The following is a 21,796-nucleotide window of genomic DNA, read 5'->3' as shown; positions in this document are numbered from 1 at the left end:
CAAATTTTAAGAAATATAGTGAAAAAAGTTAGGGGAATATAAGTCATACTTTATATATTAGTTAGTTAAATGTATGGTATATTACCAAAAATATTAAAAAGTAAAAGTACCAATTAATTGGGAACGTACGAAAAAGAAAATTGGTGTCGACTTGTGAGGGCTAACAATATTCCACATTGGAAAATGAACAAGAGTTGCAAGCATAAATAAGGGTTACCCCAACTCCATTAGTATGATGCATTTTGGGGAGTATTCCAAGAGCAAAACCGTGAGATTTGTCCAAAGCGGACAATGTCATACTAATGTGGAGTTCCGGGTGTGCACCACCGAATACGCATGTCAGATTACTATTTATTAGGTGTTAATATCTTGCAGCTAGCTAGCCAGATTACTGAAGCGTGTTAACAATATTATAGTACATTATAGGAGTATTTAACAAATACGTGTCAGATTACTATTTATTAAGGTGTTAATATCTTGCAGCTAGCTAGCCAGATTACTGAAGTGTGTTAACAATATTATAGTACTTGGAGTAGTATTTTATGCAGTTGTGCCGAAAATCTTAATATAAATAGCTGCATAACACAATAATACACTACTCTTCATAAATAGAAATGTTGGTGAGTGCAGCAGTTGGTTTCTGTCTTCCAACCAAACCATCTACATGGTTTACCAAATTTGTTTCCAATCATCCTAAAATGAATGCTTTTAGTGGTAAATATCACCACACACATTCCTTCCCCACTAAATGCTGTCACTCACCGGCATCGCAACTCACGGCGGCGGCGGCGGCGGTTGATAATAAAGGGCATGAAGGAATAGGTATCCTTGATTTTTATAAAGGGAAGAACATTTTTGTTATTGGTGCAACTGGTCTCCTTGGAAAAGGTACTATACTATACTATACATGCATATGTCAAAGCTTTCTATACATCATTCACTATGTCTATATTTAGGGACGAATTATAGCCTAACCTATCGTTATTCTAGTTTTCTAATTAAGTACTAACAATCATAAATTCCCTCCAAAATTAAATCTAAACAAAAAAAATAAATAATGGCTACAGAATTGAAACCATTGACAGTACTAAGAGCATCTCCAATTGCGGACGTCCGGTCGGACATCCGCGACGGGCGACCGAGACGTCCGCCATTGTGGCGTGGCAAGTCGGATACGGATGTCCCGTAAGGACGTCGGATGTCCTCGGACGTGCGGGAGACGGGCGGGTGGACGTCCGCCATTGTGGCGTGGGTCGGACGTCCGGGTCGGACGTCCGGTATTTAATTTAATTTTTTTTTTAACTCTATATATACGGCTCGTTAAACTATGTATTTTTTTTCGAGAATGTATGACTATGTATTTTTTTTGTTTTATTACTATGTAATTTTTTTTTCGAAGCATGTATGTTTTTTTAATGAAGTTGTTAATTTTTCCCGTTCGTATTCGTGTTGAAATTTTATTTCCGTAAACGTAAATTGCTTTATTTGTGAATTTGTGATTTTTTTTATTGCGGGAAGTCCTAGTGGGAAGAGCGGATTGTGCAGGGGAAGTCCTAGTGGATGTCCGAGTGGGACATCCGGGCATTGGAGATTAAAGATAATTATTAATTTTAATCGAAATATACAATCAATACAGATATTTTCTCCATACAAACGTATGGAATTATAATTCTCATAAAATTACTTTTACTTTTGATATATTATTTGAGAAAAATTAATTTAAATCGATAAAGTTACGAGAGATTTAAAGTTTTGAGATAGGGCTGGCAATTTTTGGCACGACACAATAACACGACACGAAAATAATGGGTATGTGTCAAAGCTTATTGGGTTCGTGTCCTTATCGTGTCGACACGATAACGACACGAAAATTTCGTGTCGTGTTCGTGTTACACGTTAAGAAATAATATTAATATATTATAATATTATTATTATTTTTATTTAATTTAAAATTTACATTAGGTTTAGTCTAATGGAGCACTTAGTATTAGCGTGAAAATAGATTTTTCATTTTTCGTATTATTATAGTGTCGTTATTGTGTCGTGTCATATATGTGTTGTTATCGTGTCGTGTTGACCCGAAGTGGTTCGTGTCGTTAATGAGTTTGTGTCGTGTTCGTGTCTGAGGGTAGCGGGTCGTATTCGTGTTCGTGTTTGGAGTTTTTTTAAGTGGTCGTGTTCGTGTTTGTTGTTATCGTGTCGACACAATAACGACACAACACGCATGATTTGCCACCCTATTTTGAGATATTGTAAAACTTACCGACATGCCCTGATCTTTTACATGTTAACTTGTTGGATCTTTGATGTGCTAATTATATCAAACTAATGATAATCATGTTAAACTATGATGAGAAACCTACAACACCGAGATAATGAAATTGTATCATTATAATTTTTTCGATTGTGATTGAATCATGGGGCCAGATTTATTTCGTTCAGTTTTTGCACCTTCCATTATTATTATTATCCTTTTTGTTGAGAATTTAATAGGTTTATAATGATATGGCTTTGGCTTTATAGCATTTACATTCATCCACTGTAGTATTTGCATATGGAATGACTTCTGGTAGTTTTTTTTTCCTCATAGAAAATAAGAACTATAGTTTTCTATACGTACATTGGTTTTTATGATAGTGTTATAAGTTAATGTATTAAAATCACGTAACATAGTAGATCATTATAAAGATAATTCGGCATTAATTCCTACTTCATAGTTCATATAAAGAAAATTATTTAAATGCTATATTTTCTATAGTAAGTGTAACTTTGAAAATAAGTTCCAATTTTATTTAACTTTTCTTGTTTCAAAACTCGAGTTTGAAAATATTAATCTTGCAGCTGTTGTGGAAAAGCTATTGAGATCAACCTCGGTGGACAAAATCTACCTGCTAATAAAGGCAAAAGACAAGCAAACTGCATTTGATAGATTACAAAGAGAAGTACACAATCATAAACCTCTTTAATTTCTTGATATATCTTCTGTTATTTAATTTAAGAGATAATAGTAATTTAAATCACGAAATTTGGTCAAATTTTGGTCTATCCTATGAACTTTGAAATTGGAATATTAAATCATGAAATTTCAATTTTTCTCAATTGATCTCTCTACGCACAAATCGACATCAATTTGTGATGTTAAGCATGACAATGTTCCAACAAAATAAGAAAATAAATGAGAAAATAAAGGAATATAAATGAAAAAATATTTGTTTTAATGACACACGTGGTTTTGAATATCGTTAAAAGAAGACATTTTGTGCAAGAATGAGACAATTGAGAAAAACCGATACTTCCTGATTTAATATTCTAATTTCAAAGCTTATGGGATAGACCATAACTCGACCAAACTTCATGATTTAAATGAGTATTATCCCTCCACGTACTTATAATTATCTGACCCATACAATATTAGATATAGTATATATAATTAATAAATTAATATGGACTTTTTGTAGATAATAAGCTCAGAGTTGTTCGCATGTTTGAAAGAAAAATATGGGACAACATATATAAAGGAGAAGCTAATACCAATAGTTGGAGATATATGCAAACCAAATATGGGAATGGATTGTGAATCTATTGATGCAGTTAGGAAAAATGTACATGTTATCATCCAATCTGCAGCTTCCACAACCTTTAATGAGAGGTTAGCTTTCATATAATTGTTAATTAATCCTTTATATACTTAAAAAAAATATTTAAAATGCTATGTTATTCATGTATTCTGACATGTAGTACATATATAATACACATGTACGTGTAGGTACGACTTGCTAGTGGATTCGAATGTGATTGCGCCTCAACGAGTAATGAGGTTTGCCAAGACATGCAACAAACTCGACCTTTTCACACATATATCTACCGGTATGGATTAATTTACATAATATTACTAGGGCAAATGGCAAAAAAATCATCAAGTTTGGTCAAATTTTGATCTATTTCGCAATTTTTAAAAATGGTCAATTAAATCATAACTTTGATATTTTCTCAGTTGTTTTATAAAAAAAATTCATCATGCTACGTTTCTAATTTATCAACCCAATACGTACATATTAAAATCATGGAGTATTAAAAAATATCGTTTAAATAGATTAATGTTTTGTTCACATGATATTTTTCGTTTCCAAAAGCCTACATAATTTCCTCTAAATCATAGACTATGAGATAATTGAGAAAAATGTCAAAGTTATGGTATAATCCAGTAACTGGATTATAAAAATGAAATCTTCGCCTCTATAAGATTCAAACTCAAAACCATGAATTCATCATGGATATTCAGACTGAAAACGATTCTTAGAACTCACCAGTCACCACTTTATTGAATGAATTCGTGATCCTAGGTTCGAATTTAGGAGAACGAAAATTTCATTTTTCTCCAACCATTCCCTCTATATACACACACAAAATGCAATATGTATTTTTTTTGTAGCTTATGTTAATGAGAAAAGAGAAGAAGGCATAATATTGGAAGAGCCATTGATTATGGGAGGAAATGATGGTGCAGTTAATGTAGCTGATGAGATTAGCTTGCTTCTCAATTCATCCCCAAACAATATTGATGCCAACAAATTTTTCAGAGAGCTTGGCCTTCAAAGGTTGAATGAATATATTTCAATTTCTATGTTTTTTTTATAAATCGAATATTGGGTATATTAATGCTTAATGTAACAGAGCCAAAAGGATGGGATGGAGTACCACATATCAGCTAAGTAAAGCTATGGGTGAAATGGCAGTGAATGAAATTAGAGGAGATGTTCCACTACTTATAATTAGGCCCTCTATTATCGAGAGCTGCTACAACGAACCTCTCCCCGGTTGGATACAAGGAATGAGGTATGTAAGAACTGAAACGATCTTAAAATGACTTTCGTATTCGTATGAATTAAAACGATCTTAAAATGACCCGTGTATAGTTGATTATTTGGTTATGCATGACGATTTAGTTAATTTTTTTTATTACTACACTATATATATACTCTTTTAATTTCTTATTCGTTTCTTTTATCGATCTTGTACATATACATTTAATTGTTGCATATTATAGGATGTGTGATCCAGTGATCCAATGTTATGGGAAAGGACTTATCCCAGCTTTTTGTTCAAATCCTCAAGCACCTTTGGATCTTGTAAGTACTATATACTTCATCCGTCCTTTAAAAATAGAAATTATTTTTTATTTTGGTTCGTCTCTTAAAAATATTTTTTATTTATTTTAGGAAACATTTATCTCTCTAATGAGTTGTGAGTTTCTATTGTTTAAAAGACGAGGGAGTGTTTTATTTCATTTTTATTTTAGTTTTAGTTAGATGACACATGTAGTCATTTCAGATACCGAATTGCCCTTGATAATGACCAAATCGTTCTCGAGGCCTCACACTTGTATCAATTTCTTTTACAATTTGTGTATATTTTTTGTCAGATACCGGTGGATTTGGTAGCAAATACGACGATTGTTGCAACTGCAAAGCACGCAAGTAGAGATATGCAACAACCCAGTGTGTTCCATGTCGCATCTAGTCATTCAAATCCTATGACAGTATTCGACTTTTTTGAATATCTATATGAATACTTTAAAACAACACCTTTGAGAAGTGAGAAATCACATATCACAAAGGTCGAAATTTTCGATAATTTTGATGAATTCTCCAAATGCACAAGAGACGAAATTTTGAAACGATGCAAAGTTGGTGAAGATACAAGGAGGATTCGAGAGTACAATGCCAAAGTTGAATATGTAGAGCAACTTTGTAAGATGTATGAATTCGCGACATTCCTCAAAGCCAGGTATGGACCTATCACCTATCCGTATGCACATTCGTTAGTACTCCCTCCGCCCGTCATTACTGTTTACTAGTTTGCTTTTCGGTCCGTCCGTCAATACTTGTCACACTTATCTTTTACTATTATTTTTGGTAATAGACCTCACATTTCACTAACTCATTCAGACTCACATTTTATTATAAAACTAATATGTAAAAGTAGAATTCATATTTCACTAACCATTTCAACTCACTTTCTATTACATTTCTTAAAACTTGTGTCATGTCAAAATATTCCAACTAATGTCGGACAGAGGGAGTATAATAATACATCTGACAATTTTTTCATCTTAATTTTAGTCTCTCACTTTTCTTCAATAGCTAGTTTTCTCTATATCATTTTTAACTTTATCAATTTTGAATTAAAACTCGTACTTTGCATTAAAAACACTGTTTTTATGTGGAAAGAGTTAATACTCTTTTTAGCATATTACTTACCATTAATGTACTATAAATTAAGAACCTTAGACCAGAAATTTATTATTTAATTATAAAAACTTAATATTATACAAAAAATCATATTTTCATATGTTAGTCACGTAATATCAACTAAAAGTCTTGATTTGATGTCTCCACTATGCTTTCATAACATCCAAATTAAACCTAAAATTACTTGTTCTAGGTTCCACACAGGAAATACACAGAAGTTAATTGAAGAAATGTCAAAGGAGGAGCAAATTAATTTCCAAGTGGATGTGAAGAATATCAACTGGAAAAAGTATTTAGAAGAAATTCACATTCCAGGAATGATAAAGTATGTAATAAATGGAAAGGCGGCGCCGGCGCCGGCAACATCTAGTGATAAGCGGCCTCAAATAACGACCGTTTAGCCACAATTTTCCACCAATTTTCCACTATATCTGAATAATTAGTGCTCTCTGATTTAATTGAGTCAAACATATTTATTACTATATGAAAAATTCAATTCTGTTTAAGATTCTATTACATGTAATATATTGGTGTGAATTTGAATATCAATATTTAACTCAAAATTTAATTAATCAAACCTAATAATACAATAAAACTGCAAGAATACAACGGTTGTTGAAGTAATTAGGGTCGAACCTTAGAGCATCCACAACCGTGCTCTTGCCAGCGGCACGGTTATGGGCCCGGGCGGTACTATTCATGCCTGCTCTCTGGCAAGAGCACAATACCCACAACTGTGCTCTTCCGCAAGGATGAGTACAATTAATTTAATATTCAATTAAACATAAACATTTCCATAATACTAAAATTCATTAAAAAATCACAATAAATATTACAAAATACAAATAAAATAAAAAAGACATAATTAAAATCCTAAAAATTAAAAATTACATAATTAAAATACTAAAAATTAAAAATTACATAATTATTGGCTAATATTACCCGAGGAAGACTACTCATCCGACGGCACTAACCCCAATTGTTTTTGGAGACCCAATATCATGGTCTCGTGCGTTTGAAGTTGCGTGGGGGTCATAGTTGACCTATCGGTCATATTGAGTTGGGCCAAAAGGGCCCACAACGAGTTGTTCGGGGGTGGAGGTGGAACATAGGGTGCGGGTTCGGGGGCGGGGGCCGATGGAGTCGCGGAGCACCGGCGCTCGGCCGCCGCCTTCTTCCTTCCTTGCGGTCGGCGTTGGGAACCGCTTGGTCCGGCGTCGGGGCTACCCAAGTTAGCTCCGGCGAGTTGGCTAGCCACTTCTTCGGAGCCGGAGTCAGATAGGGATACCGACCTTGACCGTTTGGAGGAGCCGCTAGAGGAGGATGTTACGCCTCCCAGATACCTCGGGTGGAACCAGGGACGGATGTAAAGTGAAGTGAGAAGGGGCAATTGCCCCACCTCAACTTTTCATTGACTCATATATATATATATATAAATATTATTATAATATATATTCTAACACATATTTGCCCCCCTTCACACACAAATAAAAAAACTCATTTGCCCCTTCTCCCAAAAAGTCACGTCACTTTCCACTACAATAAAATATTTATTTTGCTTTTCCCCAAATTAAAATACACAAACAATTACCCAAAGCCTTATAAATTAGAAAATTACCTAATTTGGCTTAACCTTTTGAAGCAGCCGCCGTTTTTCACCTTCTTCCTCCGTTTTCCCTTCCATTTCAAAAGCTTCAAGTAATACCCTGATATCATTCTTCCATTCTCTCACAGGTAACTCTTATTACAAAATTTGATGTATTTAGTAATTCTTGTTCAATTGTTCTTATATGAAATATGTTTGTTTCATTGTTTGGGTATTCTCTGTAACTCTATTAATTCTTATAGACTATAGTTTTAGTCTTATTTATTGCACTTATCTAAAATTTTTTATTTATTTGATTGAATAACTGACTCACTAAATAAATCAAATATTTTGAATTGTTAGTAGAAGATGGATAAATTTCTGAAAAGAAAATTGACTGTGGAAGAAACATCTTCAGTCGGAAATAGAGCAAGTAATGATCTTTCAAAAAGACAACATGTGGAAATCAATTTGGATGCTCTACCTTCTGATCCTGGGCTCAGGGAGAGAATTTCCAGTTATCATCCTAATGATCGTGATAGAATTAGAAGACACTATTTGCAACAAGGTCCATGTCAACCGAAGGGACATGATTTTCCTCAGAAAAAAATTGGCAACATATATCGACGATTTGTTCCAAAATGGTTTGAGGAGCATGGAAATTGGTTGGAGTATAGCATTGAGAATGATGCTGCGTTTTGTTTGTGTTGCTATCTTTATAGGCCTGATATTGGAGCACAAGCAGGTGGTGATGTATTTGTATCAGAGGGTTATACTAATTGGAAGAAAAAAGAGAAGTTCAAAGAGCATGTTGGAGGTCCAGATAGTGCACATAACAAAGCATGGAGGAATTGTGAGGATTTGATGAATCAACAACAACATATCCGATCTATTTTTACGAAGCAATCAACACAAGCACGAAATGATTATCGCATTCGCTTGACTGCTTCACTTGATTGCATCCGATTTCTTTTATGTCAAGGTTTGGCATTCCGTGGCGATGATGAATCTGAAGAGTCTGAAAATCATGGAAACTTTCTTGAGCTTCTATACTTTCTTGGTGATCACAATGAGTATATAAAGAAGGTTATCTTGAGTAATGCACCGGGAAACCATAAAATGATAGCTCCTAGTATCCAGAAAGATCTTGTTCGTGCTTGTGCTATGGAGACTACTAATGCTATTCTTCGTGAGGTAGGTGATGAATTCTTTGCGATATTGCTTGATGAATCTCGTGATATTTCAGTGAAGGAACAGATGGCAGTTGTTCTTAGATTTGTCAATTCCCAAGGATGCGTTGTTGAAAGATTTCTTGGTATTGTTCACGTGAGAGACACCACGGCTTCCTCATTAAAAGTGGCTTTAGAAAGTTTATTCTTGAAGCATAATTTGAGTTTGTCTAAAGTACGAGGGCAAGGCTATGATGGGGCAAGCAACATGCGAGGTGAGTTTAATGGACTAAAGACACTAATATTGCAAGAGAACTCTTCTGCTTATTATGTTCATTGTTTTGCTCACCAGCTCCAATTAGCTCTCGTTGCCGTGGCTAAGAAAAAACCACAAGTTGCTGCTTTTTTTAACATAGTGAATAATATTACTACTGTGGTTGGAGCTTCGTGCAAACGCAGAGATCTACTCCAGGAGAAACAACTTAACAAACTTCAAGAAGCACTTGAAAGTGGTGAACTCTTAGTTGGAAAGGGTTTCAATCAAGAGAGAAGTCTTCAAAGAGCAGGTGATACACGATGGGGTTCTCATTATAGGTCATTGATAAATTTGTCGATTATGTTCTCTTCGGTTATTGAGGTTCTCCAAATTATTCAAGAAGATGGTGTTAAGCCTAGTTAGAGAGGTGAAGCATTTTCCATATTAAGTGTTATACCTACTTATGAATTTGCATTCATTTTGCACTTGATGATGACTATCTTGGGAATCACTAATCAGTTATCTTTAGCATTGCAAAGGAAAGATCAAGATATTGTGAATGCTATGGATTTAGTTAGGGTGGCAAAACAACATTTACAAGATATGCGGGATGAAGGATGGGAGTCTCTCTTGAGTGAAATATCTGCATTTTCTATGAAAAATGATATTGATATCATAAATATGGATGACAAATATGTGACTCCGGGACGACCTCAAAGGAAATGAGAAGTTTTGACAAATTTGAATTACTTCCGGTTTGAGCTTTTCAATAGCATTATCGATTGGCAACTTCAGGAGCTCAACAATCGCTTCAACGAGGTAAATACACATTTGCTTCTATGTGTGGCTTGTTTAAGCCCAAAGGATTCTTTCGCTGCTTTTGATAAGTCCAAATTGATAGAGCTTGCCCGTTGTTATCCATCGGAGTTCACAGAGATTGATCTTCGGTTGCTTGGTAAACAACTTGAGACTTACATTCGTGATTTAAGTTCACATAAAGAGTTCTCAAGTCTCAAAAGTATCGGAGATCTTTCTCAGAAGTTGGTTGCTACAAGAAAACATATTGTATATCCATTTGTTTATTTGCTCGTGAAGTTGGCATTGGTATTACCGGTTGCAACGGCATCAGTGGAGAGAATTTTTTCAGCTATGAAAATTGTGAAAACTCGCCTTCGCAATAAGATGGGAGACTCTTGGATGAATGATTGTTTGGTTACCTACATTGAGAAAGACATATTTTGTAAGATTGATCGTGAAAGAATTTTGAATAGTTTTCAGGATATGAGACCCCGTCGAGAACAGTTGTAATGGTTAGGTAACCTTAGTTAACGGTCGATAAACTTTTGTCCTTATTATAATATATTATATTTTATTATATTTTTATATTTATTTATTTGTATATTAATATTTTTGCCCCTCCTACTATTATTTCCTGGATCCGTCCCTGGGTGGAACCGCGTTTCCTGCCAAACGTTGAGGTACTTGAACGACTTACCGTTCATGGATTGGTATGTGCTCAGCGCCGCAGTGATGATGTCGACCTTGCTCCGGCCGCTCCCGGCATTCCGCGACTCCTGGAGGAAATAGCCATTGAACTTGTCAATTTCGTCGTTGGCTCGGCTGATGCAGTTGCGCACCATACTCTCGTTGCGCTCGATCTTTCCCGGCGACCGGTTTGCATTGTACCGGCGAGATACGCGCCACCAAAAGTGATCGCCCGATTGGTTCGTGCCAACCGCCGCATCTTCGGAGATTTTGAAGTACGCCTTGAACAATTTATCCATCTCCGCCGGCGTATACGGTGTGCGGACACCGCTGCCACGAGTAGGAGCTTGCGGAGGTTGGGAGGGGGCGGTCGGCCTAGGCTCCGGTGTCCACCCGTATCGTCCTTCGGAGGCACCTTGGTCGTCGATTGGGTATGGACGGTAGCCACCCGGAACGGCCGAATCTTGGGTTTAAGGAGGGGCCGAATATTCCGTTTCCGGACGAGGAAACGGTTGTGAACCGAACCATTCGGGGTTCCAACCGTGGGAACCCGTAGGGTTATCGCCTTGGCCGGACATAGTGATGTTGTAGGGTATGAGAGAATGAAGATGAAAATGGATATGAGAGATTGAAGATGAGAATGGAGATGAGAGAATGATGATGAGAATTGTGTAGTTTGATGTGAATTTTTGGGAGTGAAATTGGGGGTATTTATAGATGAAAGTGTGTATTTTTGGTGTAAAAAAAATTAAAAAAAAATTTAAAAAGTGGGAAAAACGGTTATAAATGGATATAATTTTTTTTGGGAAGTGAAATTTTTTTTTTATCGGTTTTTTTAATTAAAAACCGATTTTTTTTTAAAAAAAAAATTATTTAAACCCAACGGCTATGCCGTTGACGAATGAGGGCGCGCCACGTCAGCTGCTCGCTGGCACGGCGCTGCTCGATGCATCGAGCGGCGCGAGCGCAGTGGCGCGGACGGCGGTGGCGAGCAACGCCACCGTTGCGGATGCTCTTAGGAAGACCGTGAATTGTTTAATTTGAAAAGAAAAAAAATATGTAAATTCGTTTTCGGTTTTGATCAAGATTGTTTTATTTTACTAACTCAAAACCACTATAAGAAATTAAAGACGAAGATTAAACAAGTATTAAGGAAGATTGTTACCCCTAAAAACATAAGCACAACGGATGAAAGCCTTAGTCAATGAAAAGATTTAAAAATTATTGGTTATTGTTTGAATATGAAATGATATTTTGAGAGATTATAAATGATATTATTGCTGCATAAAAATATTGATATATTCCATTTATAAAAACGATACGTTGTTTTTATCGCACAAAAACAATATCATTGTACATATCCTATAATATTAATCTTTTCCAGCCTTTGATATAATACCATGCAATTAGGATTTCGTTACATTCTACTAACTTTTTTAACCTATTTTTTATTACATTTCTTAAAATGTGAACCGGGTTAACTTGTGCCATGTATTTGTGGATAGAAGGAGTAGTAGTATTTGAGTAAACTAGGGTGGGTTTAAGTTTATATTCATGTATCTATAGTAATATTTGAGTTTCCATGTATCGAATAAGTATTTTAAAAAAAGTGTAGTCATAATGACTTCGTAAAGGGTTACTTGAGTAATGCAATGAATATGTTAATCAAGTTCTGTGCATTATGACTCTTATGTATTACTACTATTTGTTAAATACGTAAGGTAGTTACCATAAACAACGCTAAAACAATGTATTCATTGAAATATGAAATAATAATTATTTAGTGGCACCAAAAAAGAAAGTTTATATGGAGTAAAAAACAACTAGCTCCAAGAAAAGAAAATAGAAAGTGAAGCTTGGTGAATGAGAATGTCCCTTCCACATTGTTCGCCTCTCTTCCCGCTCTTCCTTTGCCACCATCATCACCCTCCACGCTCTCTCTCACACACTCTTCTCTCCCTCTCATTTTCACTCTTTCATGGATCTCCATCAATGAAGAATCATCTTTCCATCTAGACACCACGACAGGCGCCACAGCAATGAACGACCGATCCAATGAAGACGACCGAAGGCACCCTGCCCGCAAAGAAGACGAGAAAAAGACGCGCAAAGAGGAAGAGAAGAGGACCCGCAAAGAAGACAAAAGAAGCTTCCCCGCCCGAAAACACAACTCCAAAACCAAAGACAAATCCGACGAAGAATCTCGTAAAGCCCCTACTGGCAAACACGCAGCCAAAGGCCACGCCAAATTCGAAGAACAGAAAACTAAAGCGCATGATAAGATCCAAGGAGACGACCGGACCCGAAAACAGAATGCCAAAACGAACGATAGGTTCGAGCAAGACAATAGTCGGAAACAGAATGATAGGTTGGAAGAAGACGACAGGGGCAGGATTGAACAAGCTAGCAAAACTAAAGTTGTCCAAAATCATAATATTAAGACGGCGGAGAGATGCCAAGAAGACGCCACGGCTCCACAAGACGAGAACGACAGGTGCATGCTAGCGGGGGTATCCACCTCGCCTCCGTGCCGGAAGAATCAGTCCTACAGCCACCAGCTGAGGACGAACACGGCGCCGCACGGCGCCAACAAGCGCCAGCACCAGCTCCGGAAACACAGCCTCGACGAGAACCGCATCTTGAACCACCACCAAGGGGGAAACGACTCCTCCGAAGAAGACGATTTTTATCCCTACTCTACTGTTACCGGCAGTGCGGCCAATGTTGATAACCAGAAGATTGAGGTCGACGGAGGCAGTGGCGGTGACGACCCGCATCAGCCCTTGATGGAGTTTATGGGTAATGGTGGCGGTGTCGGTCTGTTCAAGGCGCCTAGTAGAGCACCAGTCAACCCCAACCGCCCACCTTGCATCGAGCTTCGCCCCCATCCCTTGAGAGAAACTCAGGTATTTGTTTTGGATACTATTAACAAGCATGGTACCATGAGAATTCATGGATTGATTATGTATAGGTGGGGAAGTTTATAAGGACAATCACAAGCACAGAAGCACAGTTGTGGGCAGGCCAAGAATCAGGGGTGAGAGTGTGGAACTATGCAGATGCATATAAGCCCGGGATAGGGATGAGTGGGAGGGTGAGAAGAGGCGACGAGGATGCTGCACCTTTCTTCGAATCAGCAAGCACACCCCCAACCACATGCCTCATTGTTGATCAAGGGTGCAAGCTGGTGTGGAGTGGCCACAAAGATGGTAAAATCAGATCATGGAAGATGGACCTCAATTTCTCCGACGAGAATAGCTTCAGAGAATATTTTTGTTGGCAGGCACATCGTGGCCCCGTTCTTTCCATGGACGTTTCTTCTTACGGTAGCATCTTATTTCTCTATGTCAAAATCACATTTACTCCTAGTAACAGTTCGCTTAAACTATTCTCGTGTGTCTGTCACGTAGGTGATATATGGACAGGATCTGAGGGCGGCTCTATAAGGGTCTGGCCATGGGAAGCTGTGGAGAAATCGCTCTCTCTCTCAGCAGAGGAAAGACACATGGCTACTCTGTTGGTGGAGCGCTCCTGCATTGACCTCAAGAGCAATGTTACAGTTAATGGCGCGAGTAGCATTTCTTCTTCAGATATCAAAGCTTTGTTGTGTGATCATGTCCATGCCAAAGTCTGGGTTGCGGGTTCATCATCCTTCTCCTTCTGGTACCTTTTTTAGGAATATTTTGATTTCTTGACAAGTTATTGTTTACACTCGGAACTGATTATGCCTCTTGAACCAGGGATGCTCGTACAAGGGAGCTTATAAAAGTGTTCACCGTGGATGGTCAGACAGAGAATCGGCCCGAGGAGAAATCCTCCCAAGAACAACCGGTTGAAGATGAGGCAAATGTTAAGCTTGTGACCAAGTCGAAGAAGGAGAAGTCCAACTTCTTGCAGCGCTCACGTAATGCCATCATGGGAGCTGCGGATGCTGTCAGAAGAGCAGCAAAGGGAGGTGGGACGTCTGAGGATGGAAAGAGAACTGAGGCCATAGTGTTGGCATCCGATGGGATGATCTGGACCGGCTCTTCAAACGGCACACTCATTCAGTGGGATGGAAATGGAAACCGTTTGCAAGAGTACACTCACCACCCTTGTGGCATCCTGTGTTTCTGCTGTTATGGTGCTCGAATATGGATCGGATACGTAAGCGGAATGGTGCAGATCATCGACCTAGAAGGGAATCTGCTAGCCGGCTGGGTCACACATAATGGGCCGGTTATAAAGTTGGTTGTTGGCAATGGATGCATGTACAGCTTGGCGACTCATGGAGGCATACGTGGATGGCACGTCTCCTCACCCTCGCCTGTGGATGACATACTACGCACGCAGCTATCTGATAGGGAGATCATATACACGAGGCTGGAGAATATGAGGATTTTGGTCGGGACGTGGAATGTTGGACAAGGTAGAGCCTCCCACGCGGCCCTCATGTCGTGGCTGGGGTCTTCTGTAGCAGACGTGGGCATTGTTGTTGTAGGCCTACAAGAAGTGGAGATGGGAGCCGGTTTTCTTGCAATGTCAGCTGCAAAAGAAACTGTAAAGAAACCAAGTTAACATAATACATATTTGTTGTTGATTTGTTGTATATTCTTGTAATAGTAGCCATCCGTTTTAGGTAGGGCTAGAAGGAAGTACTATTGGGCAATGGTGGCAAGATCACATCGGTAAGGCCTTGGACGAAGACAATACCTTTGAACGTGTGGGGTCTCGCCAGCTAGCCGGGTTGATGATAGCAATCTGGTATTGTTTGGTCTTCATATATACAACAAAAACAAAAACAGTTGTTCAGAATTTGAAGTGGCAAGGTCTTTTCAGGGTGAGGAAGACTCTGCGGAGCCACGCTGGGGATCTTGATGTTTCAGCAGTCGCATGTGGTTTGGGTCGAGCGATTGGTAATAAGGTAATTAGCTTTTTGGTTTGTAGAAGTGAGGTTTGGTTCATCTCAGACATAATGTGGTGCAGGGAGGAGTAGGGTTGCGACTGAGAGTGTATGACCGGATAATGTGCTTCGTTAACTGCCACTTGGCAGCGCATTTGGATGCAGTGAACAAGAGGAATTCCGATTTTGATCATATATTCCGGAACATGACATTCACAAGATCATCAAACTTGCTCAACAACTCTGCAGGTATCACCAAGCTTTGCATTACTATCTTCTCTCATACGTCTGCTTTAACTATTTTCTTTTCACTGATGCAGCCGGTGTGTCATCTGCCGCTCAGATGTCTCGTCCCTCCAATGTATATGCATCATCACACCTAATTCTCTTTAATCATTTCTTTGTTTTCTGGAAATAAGTTACAATCTCCTTTTCTTTTTCTAATCACAAAAGAGTGACAAGAGCCCTGATGATGGCAAGCCTGATCTTGCTGAAGCGGATATGGTCATCTTCTTTGGTGATTTCAACTACCGTCTCTTTGGCATATCATACGACGAGGCAAGAGACTTTGTTTCTCAAAGAAGCTTCGACTGGCTTCGGGAGAAAGACCAGCTCCGGGAAGAGATGAAAGCTGGTAAAGTCTTCCAAGGGATGCGTGAGGCGCTTGTTAGGTTTCCACCCACCTACAAGTTCGAAAGAGGAAAACCAGGATTAGGAGGTAACATGTTGGTTATTTCCTATATATCGGCTTCTTTCATCGGGACTAACATCTTTCACCATTCAAGGCTATGATTCGGGTGAGAAGAAAAGGATCCCAGCCTGGTGCGACAGAGTTCTATATCGCGATAACAGATCAAATCCGGCAGATGAATGCAGTTTAGAGTGCCCCGTTGTGGCTTCCATATTCCAGTAGGCACATTTACTTCTTCATCCATCATCTTATTCTTCTTTCGAAGCATTCATCATCATTCATATTTGTCTCTCTTAAAAAGGTATGAGGCACGTATGGATGTGACTGAAAGCGATCACAAGCCGGTGCGATGTAAGCTTAACGTAGACATTGCTCACGTTGATAGATCAGTGAGGAGGCAGGAGTTCGGAAAGATTCTTGAGTCGAATGAATCAATTAGACCACACCTCCAAGCACTACGCTTTGTGCCTGAAACCAATCTCAACACCAACATGATAATACTAAATAATCAAGATACCATCAGCTTCAACATCACAAACCAGAGCATGGAACACTCTGCCTTCTATGAAATCCTATGCCAAGGTCAGACCACCGTCAACGAGAACGAGGTAACATCTGATTACCGCCCTAGAGCCTCGCTTGGTTTTCCAAGATGGCTTCAGGTACATCTCTCATTCTCATATCTTCATTTATGATTGTGTCTAGTGGAAATTTAAATCCTTCGAGATTCGTGTAGGTCACTCCTGCAGCTGGCATGATCGCACCCGATCAAGTTACAGTGGTGGCCGTGCATCACGAGGAGTTCCACACGTCCGAGGAGTTTGTTGATGGGATCCCTCAAAGCTGGTGGTCTGAAGACACAAGAGACAAAGAGGTGATCTTACTGGTAAATATAAGAGGAAGCTGCACGGCACAACCAAGAACTCACCGGGTGCACGTACGCCACATTTACTCCGAGAACCTTCCTTTGGCTATTGTCCCGGCAGCTCAACCTTCCATGGAACCAAAACGGAATACTTCCAAGAAACATGGAGGTTCCCACAAAGGAGGTCAACATTGATGTAGCTTGAGACAATCCTCTATTTACCCAGACTCTCGTGCACTCTCCTCAAGCTTGCCGATGCATACAGTCATTATGTAAAATTGTACATAGTTACCTAGCTATTAGTAGAAAATCATTTTCCAATTTCTCAAGAGGGTGGCTATCTCAGTAATATGAAGCATGGCATCAGATTTCGATGAGGAATATATACGATGAACAAACAAACGAGGATTTCAAAATCAGACTTTCTTATTTCTGATAATGTGTTGTACACTTGTACCAAATATAGGCAAGATCAATTACCAAAATATAGCTAATAGCAGCTCATGGTAGACTGATAGCTCCTATTTAGAACTTCTCAATATACTCTACCACAGTGTATAGACAGCGTGGAACTTTCGATATGCAAGGTAACATAAGATATATGTTTCTGTCCTGAGTTGAGGCCAACATCAGGTGGTTAGTAGTACTCACAATCACGTTTGAGCAGCTACTTTTACCATAGACAGAGACAAGGAATAGGAAAGAGTACTTATGTGTCTCATCCTTGAGTATTCCAGCCTATGCCAAACCACACAATAGCACATGGAGACAATTGTCGTCAACATTATCGAACCACCAATCACATTAGCAGATAATGCAAGCCATTGCTGGTGAGTTCCAACAACAATGTAGATATGAAGAGACAAGCCAGCCACATGAGCTTGTTTATGACAAACATGAGTTGCTTCCTTGGCCTTCTGCTCTATCATGACCACAGATGTTTGTACAACAACCACGGCCAGGAAGATGAATAAGACCACACTGTCAAATAAAATGAATATTATGAAAGCAGCTTTGTTCGCGATGTGAGCTTCCCCTACCGAAAACCCTTCCTGTAGAGCCTCAACATACTGACCAGGCATGGTGGATATAGCAGCAAAAGCAATAGTAGCAATGTGAACAGCAACGACAGTGGCAGAAATGATGGCGTTGTTGAGACCCTCGATTTAAAGCTTTTCACTTTCTTTGCAATGTTCTGTACCCTGAACCTCGTCTGACAGGTCTGCTAGAGTTAGGACTGGACGTCATGCTTGATATAACTAACCGTCTGTTTGAGCTGCTTTGCTGAAGTCGGGGGGTTTCCCTTGATCTTTGGAATGAACGGCTCCGCTTCCTTCATATGGTGACTAGCTCCGGATTTCCAAACTTCCCTATGATATCTAGAGGTGTCTCTCTGGCACTGTTACTAGAGTTCACGTTGGTCCCCTCCGCGGATAGTAAACACTGCACCATCTGCAAAGCATATGGTACCATATATCAACATTTGTATTTGAACTTCTAGACCTGATTTCACCCCTTTCTTGTTGCTATGTGAAGTGCAGTATTTCCCTTGATATCTTCAACATATAATGGGTCAGGTTTTATGGGCTCTCTTACAATCTCCTCATTCTTCCCTTTGATCGCCATGTGTAATGCTGTCTGACCTTTTGTATCAGTTTTAAAGCCGATGTTTTGATTTTTATCCCACAGAGGCTTCACACCACTTCCAAGTGCCCCATTCTTTCCGTAGTATGAAGCACACTCTTTCCATTGTTTCGAGCATTCGTAGCTAGGTTTGAATAAGTTCCCAAAAGCAAATTTTTACCACGCCAGTGTGCCCCTGTGCAGTTACTGTGTGAAGGATAATAGAATTGGTGATATCTGTCGTCATCACCAGGCTGGGGAAGAAACGGAGCAACTCCTTCAGGACCTCTGCAGATTCACACAAAAGTTGTTCTCAACAGTTATAAAAGCAGAGCATTAACAGGTTGATGGCTTTGTTTACCCCAAATCAGTCGAGATCAATCTTTACTCAATAAGAAAATAAAATTCATTTCCGAGTTAATGTTGTCTATCCAACAGAAGATGGTCAGGAAAAAGGTCAAGAAAACGATGGCAACCTGAAAGAGCCTATTTGAACATTCATGTTAACAGTAACAGGTCAGTATAAGTGAAGCTCAGCTATTTATCGAGCACCATAGCACGCCTAATTTGATTTATTGGTCGGTCAATATAGAGTAGTTTTAAGTAAGTGCCAGCCTATGAAAAGCAATGGCAGATTCATGTACTCAAGGAATAAAAAAGAAGAATAGGCCTCACTAGGTTACTACTTCCTAGAAGAGTTACTGAATGCCAATGAATTTAATCCGAGTACTTGCTATGAGCTAAAATCAAAAAATAAGACATCAATGAAGAACTCAAAATATAGAGTGAGCAATTTGCATATTAGCCTGATGAAAAATTATCTGTCAACAGAAACAAATCCATTTCAATCAATCTTGAAGATTTAATATTAATACCTCCAATTCCTTCTATAACACAAACAAATATCTGGCTGTTTAAAGTCAGATCAGAAACCAAAAAGGTTCAAGCCTCTGGTATTGGAAACTAATAAACTATAGTTCACATTTTGTAAATTAATCAACGATATCATTACTCCATATTCGAACGAAGCCGTGCCAATAACAAATGCAAGTAGACACCATATCATGAAGAGAGCATATAATTTCTTAAGAAGAAGCAAAGAAAAGCAATGCTGCATCAAAACTCACTAGCACATTCTTCTAGTTTCAAACGATTGGACAATGAGCAGCATTTAAAACACAATTGAGCTAAAGATCAAATTTTTACCAAGATGGCCCTGCTTGGCAGCCACATGGAATGGATATTGGCAGGAATTGCAGAAGTCTCAGTATCCGAATGCTTCAAGAACTCCCCCAAAACCATTCTCTGCAGCAAAATAGAGAGGTGTCTCACCTTCTTGGTTCTGCTCCAACACCAAATCTCTCACATAATTGTTGATACTCTCCAACTACTGAATAAACTCTTTCACCTTCCCAAATTCCCTGGCCGCTCAGGGAACTCATCTGTCTCTCCATTGCTATCCTGAAGCTCTCCTGCTTCTCCATCAACCCCCTAAAGCTCTTCTGCTTCTCCATTGCCATATTTCGAAAACTCTGCTGTTTCGCCATTATTTCTCCATTATCACACACTCCTTTATTCAATCCTCAGACAGTCAGACCCATCCACTCCTAAAAACTCAGCAACTAAACAATGGTTGGATAATATCATGTGAATTTTCATCCAAGCATCAAACTAAAGCTTCTGAACTTCTCAGGCAGATCAAAGAACCACTATCTTCCAAGGGTTTCTAGATTAATATAAATTGGGGCAAAAGCCCCCAATATCTGATAGTCGAACTTAATATAATCCAAAAATTAAGAATACCTCAGTTGCCGATGGAAAGAGTTTCATCCTCTGCTGTATATTTCCAGTTTCCAATAAAAACTCAAGAATAGTAATCCATTTATCCATATAAAATAATCTTATTTGCCATGAAATTTTAATTCACGGTTAGTAAAATAGGATAAAGAAAGTGAAAAGTTAAACAATGTATGAGAAAAAAATGAGAAAAATAAATGAATTTATTAAAAGATGGGACTAATTTTGATGGTTAGATAACAAATACAAAATGAGATTTTATTTATTTGAAAGTCGATACTCCCTCCATCCCACTTAGAGCATTTTTTTAATGGAATTTTATGCACTGTTATTTGTTAGTTAAGTGAAAAATTGATGGAGTAAGAAAGGAAAAAAAATTGAAAGAGTAATATGTCTATTTTAAAATTATTTCATTTGGAGTTGAACATCTCCAAAAGAAAATATATCACATAAAATGAGACGTTTTGAGTATAAAACTGGAAACATAATTAGCGGAAGAAAATTGACACAAGGGTCAGGACTCAAGGCTAGTTAGAGACAATATCTTCCACCAACTGCGCCAAATGATAGTTACTCATTTTCTTGTTATTTGAATCATTTTTTCATGTTGGTAAGTTACAAGCAAAAAGAGATTTTTTCTCTTATTGTATTTTCTCATCCATTTTATTCTTTCTCTACTTAATGCATCTCTTTCTTAATCTATGTGTTGAAAAAAAGTGATTCAGTTAAGAGATTTTTTCTCTTACTGTATTTTCTCGTTCAGTAATCTATGGAACGGATGAAGTGTTATAGAAGGTTACGGTAAACTATTTATTATCTAAAATGATTTTCTTCATTGAGTTTTTTAAATAAAGATACTAAAAAATTACTGAAATAGTAAGATTCAAATCATAATGTAGCGATATAGATATGTAAAAAAAAAGTGATATTATATGTACTTTATTTGGCGTTTAGATGCTTAATTAGTCGAAAAAATTATTGTAACTTGTTAGTTATTACAGCATCACTATTGTTTTTTCCAACAATGTCAGATCTTTTGACGTCCGATGCTATTTCTAACAACAACAATTATATACAGGTATACCTCTTGTTCTACCGATAATTATTAATCTTCATCTATTACAACCCTCTCTACTAGCTTCTAGCATGCTGACACCGAAAAATACCTCAAATTTGGACCCCGAGAGTAATA

General features: G+C 38.2%; 2 protein-coding genes and 2 pseudogenes across 2 annotated transcripts; 3 read left to right on the top strand and 1 right to left on the bottom strand.

The window, feature by feature from the left end:
- The first annotated feature begins 680 nt into the window (after positions 1-680).
- Positions 681-6,669, top strand: LOC121755162 (fatty acyl-CoA reductase 2, chloroplastic-like). Its single transcript, XM_042150452.1, has 9 exons — positions 681-888; positions 2,842-2,942; positions 3,459-3,649; positions 3,767-3,867; positions 4,433-4,598; positions 4,675-4,836; positions 5,048-5,129; positions 5,423-5,787; positions 6,445-6,669. The coding sequence occupies exons 1-9, from the start codon at positions 699-701 to the stop codon at positions 6,650-6,652; spliced, it is 1,566 nt and encodes a 521-aa protein (XP_042006386.1). The 5' UTR covers positions 681-698; the 3' UTR covers positions 6,653-6,669.
- A 1,536-nt stretch (positions 6,670-8,205) lies between these two features.
- Positions 8,206-10,569, top strand: LOC121754675 (annotated as a pseudogene).
- Positions 10,570-12,487: 1,918 nt separating this feature from the next.
- LOC121755442 (type I inositol polyphosphate 5-phosphatase 13-like) lies at positions 12,488-19,090 on the top strand. The gene is made up of 11 exons (XM_042150736.1): positions 12,488-13,652; positions 13,718-14,409; positions 14,487-15,285; positions 15,365-15,489; positions 15,565-15,649; positions 15,712-15,877; positions 15,949-15,989; positions 16,082-16,346; positions 16,414-16,537; positions 16,621-16,981; positions 17,056-19,090. Exons 1-11 carry the CDS (start codon positions 12,786-12,788, stop codon positions 17,377-17,379), a joined length of 3,849 nt encoding a protein of 1,282 aa, XP_042006670.1. The 5' UTR covers positions 12,488-12,785; the 3' UTR covers positions 17,380-19,090.
- LOC121755441 lies at positions 17,593-20,811 on the bottom strand (annotated as a pseudogene).
- Positions 20,812-21,796: the final 985 nt, after the last annotated feature.

The sequence above is a fragment of the Salvia splendens genome, chromosome 11 (assembly GCF_004379255.2).
Source record: "Salvia splendens isolate huo1 chromosome 11, SspV2, whole genome shotgun sequence".
NCBI lineage: Eukaryota > Viridiplantae > Streptophyta > Magnoliopsida > Lamiales > Lamiaceae > Salvia > Salvia splendens.
This window is presented reverse-complemented; position numbering and strand designations above follow the sequence as displayed.